Source organism: Maylandia zebra, linkage group LG18 (genome assembly GCF_041146795.1).
Source record: "Maylandia zebra isolate NMK-2024a linkage group LG18, Mzebra_GT3a, whole genome shotgun sequence".
NCBI classification, from domain to species: domain Eukaryota; kingdom Metazoa; phylum Chordata; class Actinopteri; order Cichliformes; family Cichlidae; genus Maylandia; species Maylandia zebra.
The window spans coordinates 984,154-1,002,337 of NC_135184.1; the positions used below are offsets into that span (position 1 = coordinate 984,154).

At 42.0% G+C, this 18,184-nt stretch overlaps 1 long non-coding RNA gene and 1 gene segment (V, D, J or C); one reads left to right on the top strand and one right to left on the bottom strand.

Annotated features, from left to right (window-relative positions):
- The first annotated feature begins 357 nt into the window (after positions 1-357).
- LOC143413516 (T cell receptor alpha variable 12-3-like) lies at positions 358-1,171 on the top strand. The segment is given in 2 exon segments: positions 358-451; positions 558-1,171. Coding segments are annotated over 2 exon segments (429 nt in total).
- Positions 1,105-8,407, bottom strand: LOC143413530 (uncharacterized). Its single transcript, XR_013094132.1, has 3 exons — positions 8,333-8,407; positions 1,362-1,465; positions 1,105-1,196 (listed from the first exon to the last, which is right to left on the bottom strand). It is a non-coding gene; the product is annotated as an uncharacterized LOC143413530 (long non-coding RNA).
- Positions 8,408-18,184: the final 9,777 nt, after the last annotated feature.

The window sequence follows — 18,184 nt, forward strand, 5'->3', positions numbered from 1 at the left end:
ACAGGGAACCTGGCTGAGAGTCTGACGGAGGTCAGGTGGCTCCAGTTGGGTCTCCCTCATGCATGAGTAACACAAAGAACTTTGGTGACTTGCGTCTTGCTTTTTGCTGTTGTAGTAAAATTGTCTCATTCCAGCGAAGGGCTGTGCTACACAGACCCATCACATTTCATTTACTTTGTTCATGCATTTGTGATCCATCCTAGTGAATCCAGCCTCCAGCCTGAAAGCTAAAGTGCTTCTATTGGTTCACTAACAGGAAGTGTAAGAAAGAAGTGAAAAAATATATAAAACAGGAAACAGCGATTCGGGGAGGAGCACGGAGGAGTGACTGAACTGCAGAGGAGAGAAAACCTTCCACGTTTCATTAACAGACCACAAAGGTTAAAGATTTCCAACATGCTGCCTCTGGACTGTTATCTTATTTCTCTACTGATTATGACTTGTCTAACAGGTACGATATTATGTGTTGTATACATTTAAAAATATTTTAGTCATTGATAAATATGATTACACTGAAGAAAATGGGACATTGTACAAACATATTTGTCTCATTTTAGGAGTCAGATGTGAAGAACTCACTGCAGACAAGGAAGACACGTCCAGTTTGGAAGGCAGCGCTGTTACTCTGTCCTACAGATACTCCAAACAAGCGTATGAAAGCGATGAATTTTACTGGTATCGACAACATGCAGGAAAAGCACCTGAGCTCCTGATCGCTCACGTGGGATCAAAGAATTTAATGAAACGAGAATCCTCCAGAGTGTCTTTCAAAGTGGTCGATGACAGAAGACAAATAACGATCTCCTCTGCTGCAGTGTCTGACTCTGCTGTGTACTACTGTGCTCTGCAGCCCACAGTGACAGGAAACAGCAAAACTCTGTACAAAAACCTTTGGAGCAAAGACAACAGAATACTCCACAACATCCACTAGAGGGAGCCACACACCTTTGTTAGGATACAGACTAACACATAACACAGCTGTGATGAAGAGCTTCAGGTGAAGTTAATGTGATTTGAGCCTCCTCCTCCTCCTGACTGCAGAAACCTGTCTGACTCCAGCTGTGAACATCAGACCACTCACAGCTAACTCCCAGTGAACATCACTTCCAACATTTCTCCTCTGGAAACATGGAAAAACTGGCTGTGATCTGGATCTTTGCAGCTCTCGTAGGTACGTATGTTTCTGACAGGAACACCTGAAATTCAAAGACATGTTTACAGCGTTACGGATCCAGTTTGGATTTTCTTTGAGCTCAAGTTTGGAGTGATGATTAAACAGAAAAACATTTCAATTCTGAAATCAGAGAAACGTCAGAGAAACCAGAAGTAAAATGTGTTTAAAAAAACACAGTAATACTCACAGATACTCAGCCTCATGGACAATGTTAGTCTGATGGCTTCATTTTCTCTACTTTTCCAGGACTAACAGCTGGAGACTCAATCACTCCTCAGCGAGATAAAGTCACTGAAACAGAAGGAGAATCTGTCACACTCACATGTAGCTATGAGACAGGTTACAGAAATATTTACCTTCACTGGTACAGACATGATTCTGACCTTCAGGCTCCTCAGTTTATACTCTACAAAGGAGCAAAAGACTATAGTCGTTATGAATATATTCCCAATAATCGATATGGATCCCAAACATCACCTACAACAACTAATCTGACCATAGCAGCCCTAACCCTGGCAGACACAGCTCTCTACTACTGTGCTCTAGAAACACAGTGATACAAAGTGTAGAAGAGGCTGTACAAAAACCTGAACACAGATATCTGACTACTCTTCAAAGAGGAGGGAAGTGGTATTCAAAGCACAGCTTCATATCAGATGGATTCTGCTAATTCCTGTTTTATCAGAGTCACTGTGGTTACAGCTGCTAATGAAACACTGTGGGAGGATTCACATGAGCAGCAAATCCACATCAACCACAAACCACCTGCAGGAACGTTCAGACATTTCAGAATCAGAGAAAATTTGTTAATCCCAGAGGGAAATTGAGTTGTCATGGCAGCAAATATATAACAAACAACAAGCACTTATCTAAAATGAGTGTAGAAACAGAGTAGTGATAGATAAATAGATAAATATAGAGATATAGGTATAAACATAAATTGACATTAGTGATGAGGTGTGTGTCTGTGTGTGTGTGTGTGTAAGAAAAAAGCATCAGAAGTCAAATACAGTAACTAGTAATAAACTCCCAACATTGTTGGTGCATTAATGATGTTTTACAGCTGAAACTTTTACTTTGTTATTCTCACATTTTCTCCAGAAGGGTTTAAACTTGTAATTGAGACCTAAACTGATTGCACTGGCACATGAAAGTCACCAAGGGATTGTGCACACAAAACAAAGATGAAGAGATCTCTAACCCTAACCCTTTTGATACTGCAATACCTGCTTGTAGATTTGTCATAACTTTGACTGACAGCTACTCCAAATGGCCTGAGCTTTCCTTTTCACCTTCTGCTACTACTAATGATGTTATTCACTTTCTCTCATCTGTCTTTTGTCATCATGGCAACCAGAGACCATCGTAACAGACAATGGTACACAGTTCACCTCTGTAATGTTCCCCTCATTCCTCCAGAATAGAGGCACCTCCCACAGCAGAACATCTGTCTACTACCCAGCTGCAGACGGAGCAATCGAACGGTTTCATCGTGCCCTCCGCACCTGTATCCAGACAGCAATCCAGCAGTCAAAACCATGGAAGGAGACTGCGCTGGATTGGCTTCCAGTTTACCGTGCAACACTGCATGCAACACCACGTGCAACTACTCTCCTCTCTCCCTATGATCCTATTATCTCGCCTTTCCTGCTTGTTAATGCTCGCACCTGACTCTTAGACTCTATTTTTCCTTATACATATTTTTTACGACTTGTGCTTTTATTATGTTTTTATTTTAATATGCATATTATATTACCCCTGTGTATTAGTGGCATTGACCTGTGAGTATATTTGATACTTTGCTAAGGCCTTATAATAGGGGAGACCGGGGATAGTTGTAACTAGAGATGGACCGATCCGATATTACGTATCGGTATCGGTCCGATACTGACTTAAATTACTGGATCGGATATCGGAGAAAAATAAAAAATGTAATCGATCCATTAAATATCACGAAAGCACCTCACAAAACTTGCAACACACAGTAACTCACCTCAGAACGTTAGCACGTCGGAGCAGTATGCATTACGTGATAGAGCGGCTGTGGCATGCGGGACCTGTCTGTGGTCTGGATAGCATTTGGAGCTTCGCTAGCAACCCGGCATTTCATCTCCGACAAAGTTATCCCGAGAGAAGTAAAGCAAGTGTGTAAGTCCATCTCTGAATGTTTGTAAAGCATTCCTGCATTAAGCTTACCAAACGATATATGGAGCGACTGCCTCTTCTTGCTGCTACTTCAATCATGAAACTGCTTAATGATCAGCTGATCGGCTTTTCTGTCGCGAGTCCGTCTCTCTTGTTTGTTTTAGGCCCACTTTGCACCAGAAAGAGGAAACCAGCGGCTGAACAACAGCAGCACGTTTAAGCTTGATCAGCTGTTGTTAGAATTTATTTAATATTACTTTCTACTCGAGGATCTTTTTCTACAGCTGACGTAACTGTGCAGGGGCGGATCTAGCAAAGTTTAGCCAGGGGGGCCGATAGGGCATGAACAGGGAAAAGGGGGCACAAAGACATACTTTTCTTTCTTATTCTCATTTAAAATGTCGAGCTTTTAATAAATAATTATCTGACACCCAAAGTTTTAATCTGAAGTAAAATGAATAGAAGTCCATTACTGTATATAGTGACTATTAAGTCTAATATATATACCCTAGTAAGATATAGTACTTTTTCCTTTGGGAAGGTACCATCTGTGCAGTCTGCAATTTTGTTGAAGAAAGATGTTGAATCTATTTAATATTTCTTGAAAAATAATTTATTTCTGTGCATTTTTTTCACACTGCATCAAATTAAGGTTGATTACGTCGATTAAGCATCATGAGGTGGAGCGTGAGGGGTGGTTCCCTATTTTTTATTTATTTATTTTTGTTGTTGCTGGGAGTTGGAACCCTATTAGTTAGGTTGCTTAATATTTACGCTAAGTACTCTTTAAAATACCAGAATAGGGAGGATGGTGTAGGTTTAAGTTTATTAGATTGATCAGTATTGCTGTACTATGAAATATTTTTTTTTGCATACAGGTATAACAGAATAGCTTTAGTGTAGTTGTTGTTTTAAACTTGAGTATGAACTTATACAAAACGCAGCAAGATATTTAAAAAACAGTTTTGTTGATTAAAAAACACTATATCGGATTCATATCGGTATCGGCAGATATCCAAATTTATGATATCGGTATCGGACATAAAAAAGTGGTATCGTGCCATCTCTAGTTGTAACACTTCCAATTTCTCCAATCAGGGCTAAGTTTCAAAGGATGTGACTCTTCCTGTGCATGCCCAACTCAGTTCTGCTATCACATGTGAAAAATCAGCACATTTTGTCAAACACAGACAATTTAACACGAAAAAAAGTAATTTGTATGCCAAAAAGTAAGTTTTTCTACTTTATTTCAATGTGTAATAGCATTATCTGCTTTGCAGTTATACTCATCAAATTTAAATTGTGTTATTTGTATGTCTATGGGGATATATTCTGTGTAGGTCTTTAGTGCTAATGTTTTAGCCGTTGGCTGTAATGTTAGCTAGTTCATGGCTATAGGAGTCTGGGTCAGTTGTAACAGCAACAGTCGGGGTCAGTTGTAACAATAATGCAGATGTTACAAGTTACCACACTATTACTTTAACTTATATTAAACAAGTTGGGGCAACGACATCAGCAGAGAGAGGTTCACTGGTCGCTTTTGTATATGCGGTTAATGCCATTGGCAACACAATTCCTCCACTGTTTGTGTTCCCACACATACATTATGCAGACCACTGTGTCAGAGATGGACCAGTAGGAAGTACTGGTAGTGGAAATAAATCAGGATGGGTGCAAGAAACAGATTTCCTCATCTTTCTGAAGCACTTTGCAAACCACACCAAGGTAAGCCATGATAAAAAGTAATGGAATTGTGATGCTGGTGCACAACAAAATTTTTCAGCTTCATTGTTATGTTCAAAAGTTGTTGCAAGAGTTGTAGGTTATAATGCCCACTGAGCCAATGAGGCCAAACTCAAGGAAGACCAACCAAAATTAATGAAATATTCAGTTGCAGAAAATTCCATAATTTGTCTTTTTATTCCAATATGTTCAAAGTTAGATTTCTGCATTCTGTCTCACACACACACACACACACACACACACACACACACACACACACACACACACACACACACACACACACACACACACACACACACAGCTACATAAATGGCTCTAAGTGCATTCATGTGTTGAATAAACAAAGATTACATGTTAATGTTTTGTTAGTACCCTTATTTCATTGTGTTACATTTCACCCCAGGATATGTTACAACTAACCCAGACTATGGGGTCAATTGTAACATTTCACTCTTTGTGTTTGAGGCCATACCATGCAATGGGTAATTGTGCTGCAGAGAAAATAGCTGCACTATTTAATAGCAGAGACATGTAAATACTTTGCATTACATTTTGAATCCACTACCTTAAACGAGCTTCAATTTACAGACAGAAATGTCAAAAATGTTACAACTATCCCCGGTCTCCCCTACTTGTGTTACTTCTCTGTCTCTTATGTTAAGCACTTTGGTATACCGCTGGTTTTTAAATGTGCTCTATAAATAAAGATTGTTGTTGTTGTTATGAACTCCTGTATGGCAGGAAGATGCGTACTAAACTGGATGTACTCCCTTTGCCTTCTGCTGGCTGTGTCTCCACTGTTGCACGTCACTCAGTTCAGAGACGTCAGTTGAAAATGCAATGTTACACTGATGGTAGGCGTCACGGAAACCTTCTTTTCTACCAGGAGAGAGTGTGAGGATAAGGAAATCACACAAAGTTGCCAAAGGACATCCCAGATTTACTCCTGTAACAGTAACAAAGGCTCAAAGGCTCAAAGGCCTTCTTGCTGAGTGATGGAAAGATTTGGGATGCCACTCATCGAGCACGCTGTCGCCCAGAGACTGAAAAGAACGCTGACGCTGTGAGGCTGCACCACACTGGCTCACCTACTGCCAGAAGACTGCCACGCGTCAAGTACAAGCCTCGCTGGCACAAAGACTATATTGCATCATAATGGTTTTTCTTGATAAAAGGAAATTAGAGAAATGTTATTAATTGTTCTATTTTAGTTTAACAGAACTGATTTACTGCTGCCAGTGCACTAGGAACTAAAAAAATGAAATGGAAATAAATGGAATAATAATTTCTTTTTTCATTTTACATAGTAGTGCAACATAATTTCAGGTTTACTTAGCTTTGCTAGTTGTAGTATTCTGATGTTACAGCTGTTACTACAATTTAAGTTTACAAGCGTATTGTTGATTTGCTAAATGTTGAATTACTTCATCTTGGTGCTGCGCTAGGTGGTGATAATTTTTTACGATGAAGTCTCTTTGATAAAGAGGGAGGAGCTGTTGTGTTATACAATATTGCACCATTAGAGGGTGTTGTCATGAAAAAGTGCTGTTGAAAATACAGAGTTAGAAAACAGAGTTAAGATGGCGAACTGGAAAACATGTAACACCCTGCTACCTTTACGATTAAGGTTATGTGCTGCATTAATTAAAGAGCACTTGTTTATAACCAGCCATTGTTACAGGACACTCTGCTCTTTGTTTACCCGTCGCCATGGTAAACCCTGTATCAGAGCTCCATTGATGATTTCTTTCTTCCTCGACTCACAGTTCAGTCTGTTAAACCTGCTTCCTGCAATAGGAGCAAATATCCACTGAAAGCAGCAGAAAGACGTGCTGAGTGTGAAGCTGTCAGCAGGGGGAATAACACAGCGCTGTGAATGAGTCCTGTCACTGTGATCAGGCTCCTCCTTCTAATCCACCAACTTAGTGTTGATGAAGACTAAACAGAGAGATCACAGCTTCTTTATACTTGCTGTAGCTCACAGTTACTCTACACTGCAGATATGACGCCTCTGTTCATCTCAGTGCTGCTGGCTGCTATGTGCCTCGGTATGAACACAACTCTGTTTCTTTGATATCAACATTGACGTGATTCTTTAACAGCACACTGATACTGTTTGTTGGTGTTTTACAGAATGCAGAGCACAAAAAGACAACGTGCTGCAAGCAAAAGGAGAAGAGACTGCTGCTGCAGGAGGCACAGTGACACTTGGCTGTCTCTATAACACCAGCTCATCAAATATTAATCTCTTCTGGTACAAACAGGATGGAAACAACAGCCCCAAATTCATCCTGATGCGCTATAGTGGGGATGATGGAAACACAGCAGAGGAGTTCAAGGAGAGATTTTCCTCCACACTGGATTCCAGCATCAGATCAGTTCCTCTGAAGATCCAGAAGCTTCAGCTGTCTGACTCTGCTGTGTACTACTGTGCTCTGCAGCCCACAGTGACAGGAAACAGCAAAACTCTGTACAAAAACCTTTGGAGCAAAGACAACAGAATACTCCACAACATCCACTAGAGGGAGCCACACACTGTTAAACCATTTCAGTCTCATCTTTACTCAAATCTTCATCTTTCTCTCCAACAGAAATCAACCTGTCACTGATCAATAACAACATGATAAATGATTGATCACTGATCCCACAGAGGTGGTTGTAGGTAAAGTACAGACATCCAGGACTTTTTCCATCAACTTCTTTACTCCAAAGGGAAAAAGTGCAGAGTTAACTGAACCTTGTGCTACATTAATGTAAATGAATGCTATCAGCACACAGGAACACAAACTTTATTTCAGTGTAAATCTGAATTATATTAAAATCACTTCATTAGACTGAATCAGTGAAGTCGAACATGAGCAGAGAAAAAGAGGGAAAATGAAGACATTTCTGTTTTCTGTTGGCTCCATTAGAGAGTGACTGTGCCTCTCACAGGAACATGAGCAGAGAACAGGTTAAAGTGGATTCAGCAGGTGGGAACCCTAAAATCAGCTGTAGTGGCTCAGTGTGGGGAAAAGAATCAAACTCACAATCAGTTCTGCTGAGAGCTCCAGTAGATTTGATTCAAGTACAGGCTGTGATCAGCTGATCTCAGCTTCACTGCTCTTTGTAATGTGAATTCAACCAGATGTGAGCAGGTGTTTGCGAGGATTCTGTCCGTGTGCTCCAGCTTCCTCCCACAGTCCAAAGACGTGCGCTTAGTGGGGTTAGGTTAGCTGGTGATTCTAAATTGCCCATAAGTGTGAATGGTTGTGTGTCTCTCTGTGTTACCCTGCCATAGACCAGTGACCTGTCCAGGCTGTGCCCCGCCTCTCGTCCTACAGTAGCTGGGATGGCTCCGCCCCCCTAAATCGGATCAGTGGAAGAGAATGGATGGATGGACGTAAGCAGATGTTTCTGGGCTGATTTGCATCCTCTACACTGACAGTACACTGATTCTGCTGTCTTTATTCTGCACTACACAGTTGGTGTGAAGGTGGAAATCAGTGAATGGATCTCAGCATCATCGGCTACAATTCATCTGAACTTCACATCGTTTACACACTTAAAGGGAGTCACATGCAAGCTTTACATTTTCAGTTCATCAGATAACTCTAACATACTCTGGTGATTAATCCATGAATGGGGCTGCCTTACATGTGTTACTGTTTAGCCTCAACCTTCCCTAAAGCTGCTTTGTGGAACAGACAGAGTGGAGTCAGGTTGGGGAGCATCCTCCAGCTCATGGAAGCTGGACGAAAAGACCAAACTGTTGATGAAATGACTTCACCTGCGTTTGTTAACACTGCTAGTTCATCAGTTTTCCCCTTTGACTGTCTGGAGACACTGCTGACCTTTGACCTTTTGTACTTATTATTATTCTTTTGATTCCTATCATAACTATTATTATGTGCTGACCTGTTGTAGGATTCAGGCCATCGCTCTCCACACCTCTGGTTCTCCAGTGTATACAGTGTTGGGAAGGTTACTTTTAAAATGTATTCCATTACAGAATACAGAATACATGCCCCAAAATGTATTCTGTAACCTATTCCGTTACGTTACTCAATGACAGTAACGTATTCTGAATACTTTGGATTACTTAATATATTGTGGCGAGTTCAGACAAGGAGGAGACGGAGGTATCGTTTGGTCTTGCTTCCCGTGAGCTAGCCAGGGAGCACAGCCGTTTATTACATTTGCAGAAGAACACACTGCCACTAGCTAACTGCTCAGCGCGGCAACCACAACACACATAGGGCGCCCTCTGACCCCGGAAGGACACACCGTCGCAGCGAGAGGGCGTCACCCGTCACCATGGCAACATACACAAAACATAACTGTACAAGCAGAACCCCAAACAGCCCTGACCCGCTACAATATTATCATGCTTTTTACAACAACGTGAATGTACTATTGCTGTGTGATTTATTACTATTACTGAAGGTCCGCGACTCCGAACTGTAGTAAAGGGACCTCTGACTAATGCTGGGCTCACACTGTGCGATTTTTGGCCCATTTTGAGCCGATTTTTGAGTCGTGCGATCGTTTTGGCGATCGGCCCGATTTTGGCCTTCATCGTGCGTCGTGCATCGTGTAGTATACGTGGGGTAACGAGAAGCGATTGACACCTCACGACCAGCTCCCGATCATCAATCGCTTGGTCGTGAGGGTGTCACCGCAGTTTGCCACACTGCGCACGCGCAAACACAAATGTCAGCGAAAAAGACGGCGTAGCACGGCAGTGCAGCGTGTGATCTGGACACAAGCGATGGAGGCACAACCTGTAGAACCATCCGAGCCCTTTCGATGTGGCCTCACAAAATTATCACGACCACAACAACCGTGAAAATAGTTGGATCGACACTGCTGCTCAATCACAGCTGCCTGATCAATGTTTTTCATTAGCAATTTAGCAAAGTTGATGGTGGTGGTGTGTCTGTGTGAGTGAAAGACGGAGAGGGAGAGCGAGCGACAGAATTTCTGTTATAACCTTCATTTTTATGGACGCACAGTGTGAGCACTCAGGTCGCATCAGAGCGTCGGGCCGTATAGTGTGAGACCTGCATCGTGACCTATGAACTTCTAACCCCTGCGAGTCAATCGTACAGTTTGAGCAGGAGCTGAATCGCGCGACTGAAAAAATCGCACAGTGTAAGCCCAGCATAATACGGCGGGGTCCCTGTCGGCTCGTAGCCGAAAAATAGCTCTACTTTGTTGTGTGGGTCAACTTTGCTAGCAGAGACAGAGAGAGGCGTTGAAAGGCTGCTCCAACGGAACTTATTGTTTTCGGAGGGAAACACAAACACAGTGTACAGTCGAGTCTTAACAGCTTACTTACAGCTGGGCTCGTCAGGCTCTCTTCTTGGCTGCAGTGGTTATTATTATATTTACATGCTTCCAGCTCCTGTTTCTGCTCGATGACAACTCGTACCTTTCCACTCCCCTACTCATTCCAGACATTGTTGGAATGAGTAGGACAGATGTGGAGTCCGGCTCGAGGTACCAAGCTGTTGGAACAACTCTTCAACAAATGGAGAAACACAAGAGATGTGACTTTAAAGCTTTTAGTGACTTCAAGTGAGCAGCAGCAGCAACCATAACTTTGTGCGAGCGCTCTCTGGGGACGGCTCAGCGAGCTTCTTTTCTACAGACAAAGAGGATTTGTGTAGCATGTTGCATATCACCCTGGGACAGATGTGTAGGAGGACTTTCTCAGGAGTTGTATCTCCTGGGAACTTGCTGTGCTTTCGGTTACATGTGATAAGAGCCACGACACACAATTCTGACTTCTCACAATATTTCATGTGTTAAACAAAGACGTTGTATCATATCTAGTACGTTTTTCTAACGCCTGCTTTAACAGTCACTGTGTTCTGGTCACATCTTCCTCATAAACGAACACAAGTGGAGGAAACTCTCTCATCTACCACACACTCTCTCATGGCACCTTCAGCTATCACAGCCATGTCCAAAACATAATAGGATACGTTCAGTGCTCCCAGTGTTAATAACAGTGTAGGAACAGATTTATCTCTAAATCTCAGTGAATTATTATTTTTATTAGTTGTTCAAATACTCTCCTCCCAAAACGTTTCAGTCTGAAAGAAACACACATGCAACAAGGACAGCTGTAAAAACAACCAGCAGATGTTTCGCTGTTCATAAAGACTCTAAACAGGTTTCTCTCTGGCTCCACCCACTGATGCAGAACTCAGCCAATGAGATGGTCTCTTCCTGCAGAACTACAGCCTGATGTTGAGGAGAAGGCTGTGCAGCAGAGAGGCTGCTTAGTCTTTTCATTCTGCTGAATTTGTTCATCTGCTGTGTGACTTCAGCACCTGAAACATGTTCCTTTACCTGTTTGTACTTTTCTCTCACTGCATAGGTGAGTGTTGGAACACAGGAAAGTCTCATTGTGACAAGATTTGATCAGAGTTATTATTAGCAGATTTCTTCATCTCATTATGCTCACAAAGGAAGAAAAAGACTGACTGACATGAATCATTCATTTGCAGCTTTGGGCTCCATGAACAGCATAAAGCAGGAACGTGCTGAAGAAGCTGTTGCAGAGCGAGGAAACATCAACCTGACCTGTACATATGATGGTTCTATCTACAATATCCAGTGGTACCGACAATACCAGAGATCCAGACCAGAGTTCCTGCTCTACATCACAGAGGGAGGATCAGTTCATCGAGCTGTGTCGGGATTCTCAGCTCACATTGACAAAACAGAGAAACGTGCAGATCTGGAGATCTCCTCTGCTGCAGTGTCTGACTCTGCTGTGTACTACTGTGCTCTGCAGCCCACAGTGACAGGAAACAGCAAAACTCTGTACAAAAACCTTTGGAGCAAAGACAACAGAATACTCCACAACATCCACTAGAGGGAGCCACACACTGTTAAACCTCTGATTCTTGTGTCATTGGACTGATGACAAAGACAACAGAGAAATGAAGCAGTAAAGATCAGAGACAGAGACAGAGCTGCTGTGGAAGCACAAAACTATTTGATTGGCTGAGCTATTACACTGGCCCCGCCCACTGAAGTTGAGCTCATCCAATGACATTATTTGTTGGTCATTGTGCTGCAGTGGAAGAACATTGTTCATGTGCTGTCTGTCTGGCTTTAATAACTCCAAAGACATGTTGCTGCACCTCTTTTTGCTTCTATCTCACATTATAGGTGAGTTTAAGAACAGGGATTAAAGTTTAGTTGAAGCTGCTGCATTAAGCAGATATACAGACTGCATTTCACTACTTTTCTTCTTTCTTTTTCCAGGACTAACAGCTGGAGACTCAATCACTCCTCAACAACCTGAAGTCACTGAAACAGAAGGAGAATCTGTCAAACTCACATGTAGCTATGAGACAACAGGTTATCCCCGCCTACACTGGTACAGACATCATTCTGATCTTCAGGCTCCTCAGTTTATACTCTGGAAAGAAGCAAGAGGATCCACAACTCAGTATATTCCTGATAAACGTTATGACTCAGAAACATCAGATCGATCAACTAATCTGACCATAGCAGCCCTAACCCTGGCAGACACAGCTCTCTACTACTGTGCTCTACAAACACAGTGATACAAAGTGTAGAAGAGGCTGTACAAAAACCTGAACACAGATATCTGACTACTCTTCAAAGAGGAGGGAAGTGGTATTCAAAGCACAGCTTCATATCAGATGGATTCTGCTAATTCCTGTTTTATCAGAGTCACTGTGGTTACAGCTGCTAATGAAACACTGTGGGAGGATTCACATGAGCAGCAAATCCACATCAACCACAAACCAACTGCAGGAACGTTCAGACACAATAAAAACTGTCAAACATCAAAAGCTGCTCATTTACACTATTTTATATTTAGTGGATGAGGACATGCAGAAATGCAGCAGAAGCAAAATAAACAGAGTAACAGAGGTTTATCTTTTTAAGGTAAAATCTCTCACATGAAGCTAAAAGTCCAACCAGGAAGACCATCTCATGCTTGTTCCATTTATTCTCTTTGAACTCATCACATCAGATGATGATGCTCTCCTTCATCATTGTCCTGCTCTGGTACTTTGTGATGTTCCCCCTCTGGCAGGTCCAGACTCTCCTCTGTGCTTCTGCTCTGAACAACATTTCAGAGTGCCTGGCCTTCTTGAGGTCTCTGAGCAGGATCCTGGACGCTGCATCATCTGGTAACTCTATTGTGCTTCTGAGGACTTTATGTGTCCGAGTGACACAATGGTGGTTTCTGTTTTACTGGACTTGTGTGCTAACCACAGTATAGGTTATGCTTGACTCTGTAATTGCATCATCAGGTCTGCAGCAGTGTGTTCTGGACACTCTGGTGAAGAGAGGAGCTGAGCTGTCATCTGATCACCATCTGGGGGTGAGTTGAGTCAGGTGGTGGGGGAGAATGCTGGACAGGCCTGGCGTATCAAAGTGGTTCAGGTGATCTTCAACTCCCACCTCCAGCAGAGCTTTGGCAGCAGTCTGAGTGAGGCTGGGGACTCATTGCTGATGGGGCTGTGCAGAGCTTTGGCTGCAAGCTGGTTGGTGCTTGTAGTGTTGCTAACCTCCTAACCAGATCTCATTAACTCCTCGTGTTTTGGGGAATGAAAGGTCCAGCTGAAACATCCACTCTTTGTCAGATTGTTGTCTTCATTCTGGTGGTAATTCAGCTTTAATTTATGACTTATCAGTTTGTGCTTGTAGCTTCTGTTACCTCACCATGTTCTCTTGTGTCTGCTCATAGCTCTGTGGACTTGAGTTACCTGAAACCTGAAGGATTCTCTCATTGTCTGCTGTTTGGAAAGGACTGACTTGTAACAGAGCTGGAAAACTCACCTGCCCATCCACTCTCCACCCACTCAGCCTTCTGAAGCCTTCACTTACCTCCCTGACACAGAAACTCTAAAAGTGAAACACAAGAAAGGACTCTAATAAATACTATATAAGCAATTCTGACTGCACTGATACTCAGCAGTCGTTCTCTCGGGCAGTTCTGTGGTGTCTCCCTGCTCTGTCCCTCTGCAGGAAACCTACTTACCTGCCCCCCTGTCTTTGAACCTTCTCAAAATAAAAGCATGTAAAGCTTTAGCCTCATGTGGGCTGCGTTAGAGTCGATGCATTCCTGTAATCATGACACTGAGAGGTTGCTCCAGGGATTTAAATCATGTATTAATCGTAGTAGAGAGAAATTAATATGAATATTTCCTGTGTGAAGATGATGGTGTGATATCAGGGCTGCCACATGAAGGGGCAACGTGAACAAGTTTATGAATACCTCAGAAAAAAAGCTTCAATGAGTATAAATGATCTTCTGATATTAACAATATCCTGGAACACCAACATGCACGCTCAGTCATCCAGGTAAGCAAATCCCAAAAAGTTGATTCTGTTCATCTGGATGTTTTCAGTGGGAGAAACGTTTCATCATCATCAGGTGACGTCTTCAGTCTCAGCTGACTGCAGGTTTCCAACCTTAGAAACGGGACATTTGCACAATGACTGAAACCAGCAGCACTGAATGAACACTGGGCTGTGAGGTCAGTTTATGACCATTAATATGCAAATCGTCACAACCATTGATCAACAACCACTGATCAATGGTCACGAGTACCACTCTCTGTTTATCATACTAAGCTGCTGTGGAATCAGAAAAGTATTTGATTGGCTGAGATGAAGTTACAAAAAAATATTAGAGCTCCTCCCACCTGAAAGTGAAGATGCTGCTACTAGTGTGTAAAGCAGGAGGAAGTGAGAGAAGTTCAAATCCAGATCAGAGAGGAGGAGGAGAGATTCAGGGAGGAGCTGAGCTGTTACTGAACTAGAAGAGAGAGAAACCTCCACATTCAACAGAGTTCAACACAAACCATAAACTTTACCTTCATTCAACATGTTGTCTTTGGACTATTTTGCACTTTCTTTACTGATTCTCACCATTCTAACAGGTACGTTACAATCTATGTGTTTAAAGAAACACATTTGAATTGTGATGATTTATAAAAGAATAAAACATGTTTCTGTTCCTTTAGGTGTCAGCTGTGAAGATCTCACTCCAACCAACAAAGAAGTGTTCAGTGTAGAAGGCAGCACTGCTACTCTGTCCTATAAATACTCCAAAAAGGCAACTGGAAACGATCGCTTCTTCTGGTATCGACAATATCCAGGAAAACCACCAGAGTTCCTGATCTCTCATTTACCATCCGGAGAAGTGATGAAAGAAGAAATCTCTGGACTGTCTGTTAATGTGAGTGAAGATAAAACACTGATGACTCTTCAGATCTCCTCTGCTGCAGTGTCTGACTCTGCTGTGTACTACTGTGCTGTGAGGCCCACAGTGACAGGAAACAGCAAAACTCTGTACAAAAACCTTTGGAGCAAAGACAACAGAATACTCCACAACATCCACTAGAGGGAGCCACACACTGTTAAACCTCTGTAGCTGTAATTCACTTGTTAAAGGAGAGATTGTTCATATAAATGAATCATCCACCATCGTTGTCCTCGCTCTTCACTGCAGTTTCTAAAAACCTTCCTCAAAATGATCAGATGTGCAGATCACAGCCTGATGTTAGCAGACCTGTTAGTGACACTTTAAACATCAAAGCAGGACGTTTAATCTTCATCCATCAGTTTTTGCTTCCCAGATATTTTATTCCCACAGATGTTTCATGAATATAAGAAGATCGTCTCGTTAGAGCCCAAATGTGGTGAAATTCTCATGTTTCAACAGTAAACAAAGGTAATAATACACAATGCAGTGGTATGGTTTCTTCCTTATGTACGTTCAACCCATAGCAGAGATGATCGCTGTCACCTTGGTCTGTCATGCATTTGAGCAGTTTTTAGCTCATTTAGAAAACAAGATTTGTGAAATGATTATTTCCTGATGATTGTTTGTAAATCTGAAACAGTTTCTCTGAAAACAAACAGAAACCAAGCTGCTTTCCTTTGATGTGTTTTGACTTGTTTTGAAGATTTGAAATCAGACATAAACAAATAAATCATACGTCTGTAGGGGAATATGAATATAATAAGATGGTGATTTCTGGATGTGCTCCTGAGCTCATGCTCTGATTTTAATGCTGTCTGAAGATCACAGACGTCCAAATAAATTTCTCCAGATTCTCTGAATCATTTGATGAGATCATCTTCTGTAGATGACGAGATATTCACAGTGAGGAACATTAATCACGTTATAGATGCTCTTTTCTGCTGATTGGTGAACAGAGAAACTCTTAGATTCTTCTTTGTACTCGATCATGTGACTGACCAGCTGACAGTTAACCTGGTTAGCTGCTGCATGTTCCTGTCAGCTGTTTGTTTTTAGCACCACTTACTTTGTTGAGCTGTCCTGTTGGGATGTTGTGTTTCCATCAAATTCACAATGAGCTCATATTTTTCTTAAAATGGTTCATTTTCTTATTTTAAACTTTGATATGTTTGTGACTAAAACATGATCATAGTATTCTCATTTATTCACATTATTTGAATGGAGCTCAAACAGATGCAGCTCACAGATGTAACAGAGTCACTAGTACACAGTGTTTGCTGGGTGACAGACTGCTAACCTGTCACAGAGCAAACACTTCTCCATCCAACCTGTGACTGATGTTCTGCTTTTTCACTTTCAGATCGTCTCTTGGTTGAGGAAAAATAAAACACTATTTTTTAATGTTAGCTGAGTTTGGTGTTGAGAATCTCACACGTGTATTTTTCTTCATAGTTATGTAGGATGCCTGAAATATGAACCTCAGTGATGAAAAGTCTAAGGAGCTTGGAAAGAAAAGAAAAAGAAAAGACGACGTTTCACCTCCAACAAAATTCTTCAGTTCTGGGGTCAAATGGTGGAGAGTCCCAGATTTAAACCTGAGAGGGACAATGCACCCGCTGATGATCTTCTACCTGATCACACGAGCCAAGGTGTGAAGATGGTTGTAGGTCACAATCAGCCAGGGTTTCGGGTGAGCTCATTGTGAAACCTGGCCCCGCCCTATCATGTGATAGGGTGGAGCCAGATCTCACAACTGCGTTATAGATGACAGACAGTTGGTGTGGTAAGCCCCGCCCTCTGTTCAAAGATGGTCGTTCACAGTGGACATAGATGTATTTCAGATGAGAACAAGCAGACTGATAGAGTTTAAAATGCTCCCAGATGTGTGTGACAGACACACTGTGGTGAGAGGAGAGTACTCGAGTACAGCTGTGGACCTGAACAACACATGCAGGTACTGTGCTGAGGTGCTGGCTGGGATTGGTGTCTTATATGTTGTAGAGGCGCGGCATGCACACAGGATCCAGGTGTGACTCATTCATCTTACGTTGCTTTTACAAACATGTCGTGTGAACTGTGTCTGTGGGAGATTTCACTTTGAACTGTTTTCATTGTGACTGTCTGAAATATCAAAGAGGGCAGTTTCAGTTTGTAACACATCGTGTGACTTTATTTGGATTAAATTCTGCCTTCCGAATAGGAAGATGTAGGTAACACCAGACTGCGGATGAGTGGCATACAGGGCTGGACTGGGACAAAAACTGGGCCCGGGTGTTTTGACTAGAGGCCGGCCGCCATTATAGGAAAAACCATAAAGCCTTTGAATGAAAATAAACACTGTTGTGACAGTGATGTACATTGTTTTGATGGTATAGATGTATCAATCTATCAATCGTTTGTTGTAAGCTTCAGATAATTGTTTTTTAAAAGCTAGATATTTTAATAAGAAAGAAAAGTATTTCTTTGTGCCCCCTCTCCCTGTTAATGCCCTACCTGGCCCCCCGGCAACACTTTGCTAGACCCGCACCTGCACAGTTACCAGCTGTCAGCTACTTAGAAAAGGATCCTGGTGTTATTTGTCTCTCAGAAACAGTTCATAACTTCAACTCATCCATGTCACCTAAAGGGTAAACCTGTTTCTCCATCACCTGTTCAGCTCTGATGATTCAGTAAGGACATCTCCTGGTTTCATCTTCATGTTTCCCTCTCACCACATATCCAAACCGACATCATGACCAGCAGCTTTACAGCTGTGTGACATGTCAATGGCTGTGAACAAAGAGAAACTTGTAAATAACTCATGAACGAATAAAGTTATGTTGAAACCAAGCACACCGTTGTTTTTCTTGTGACATTACCAATAAGTTTGATGT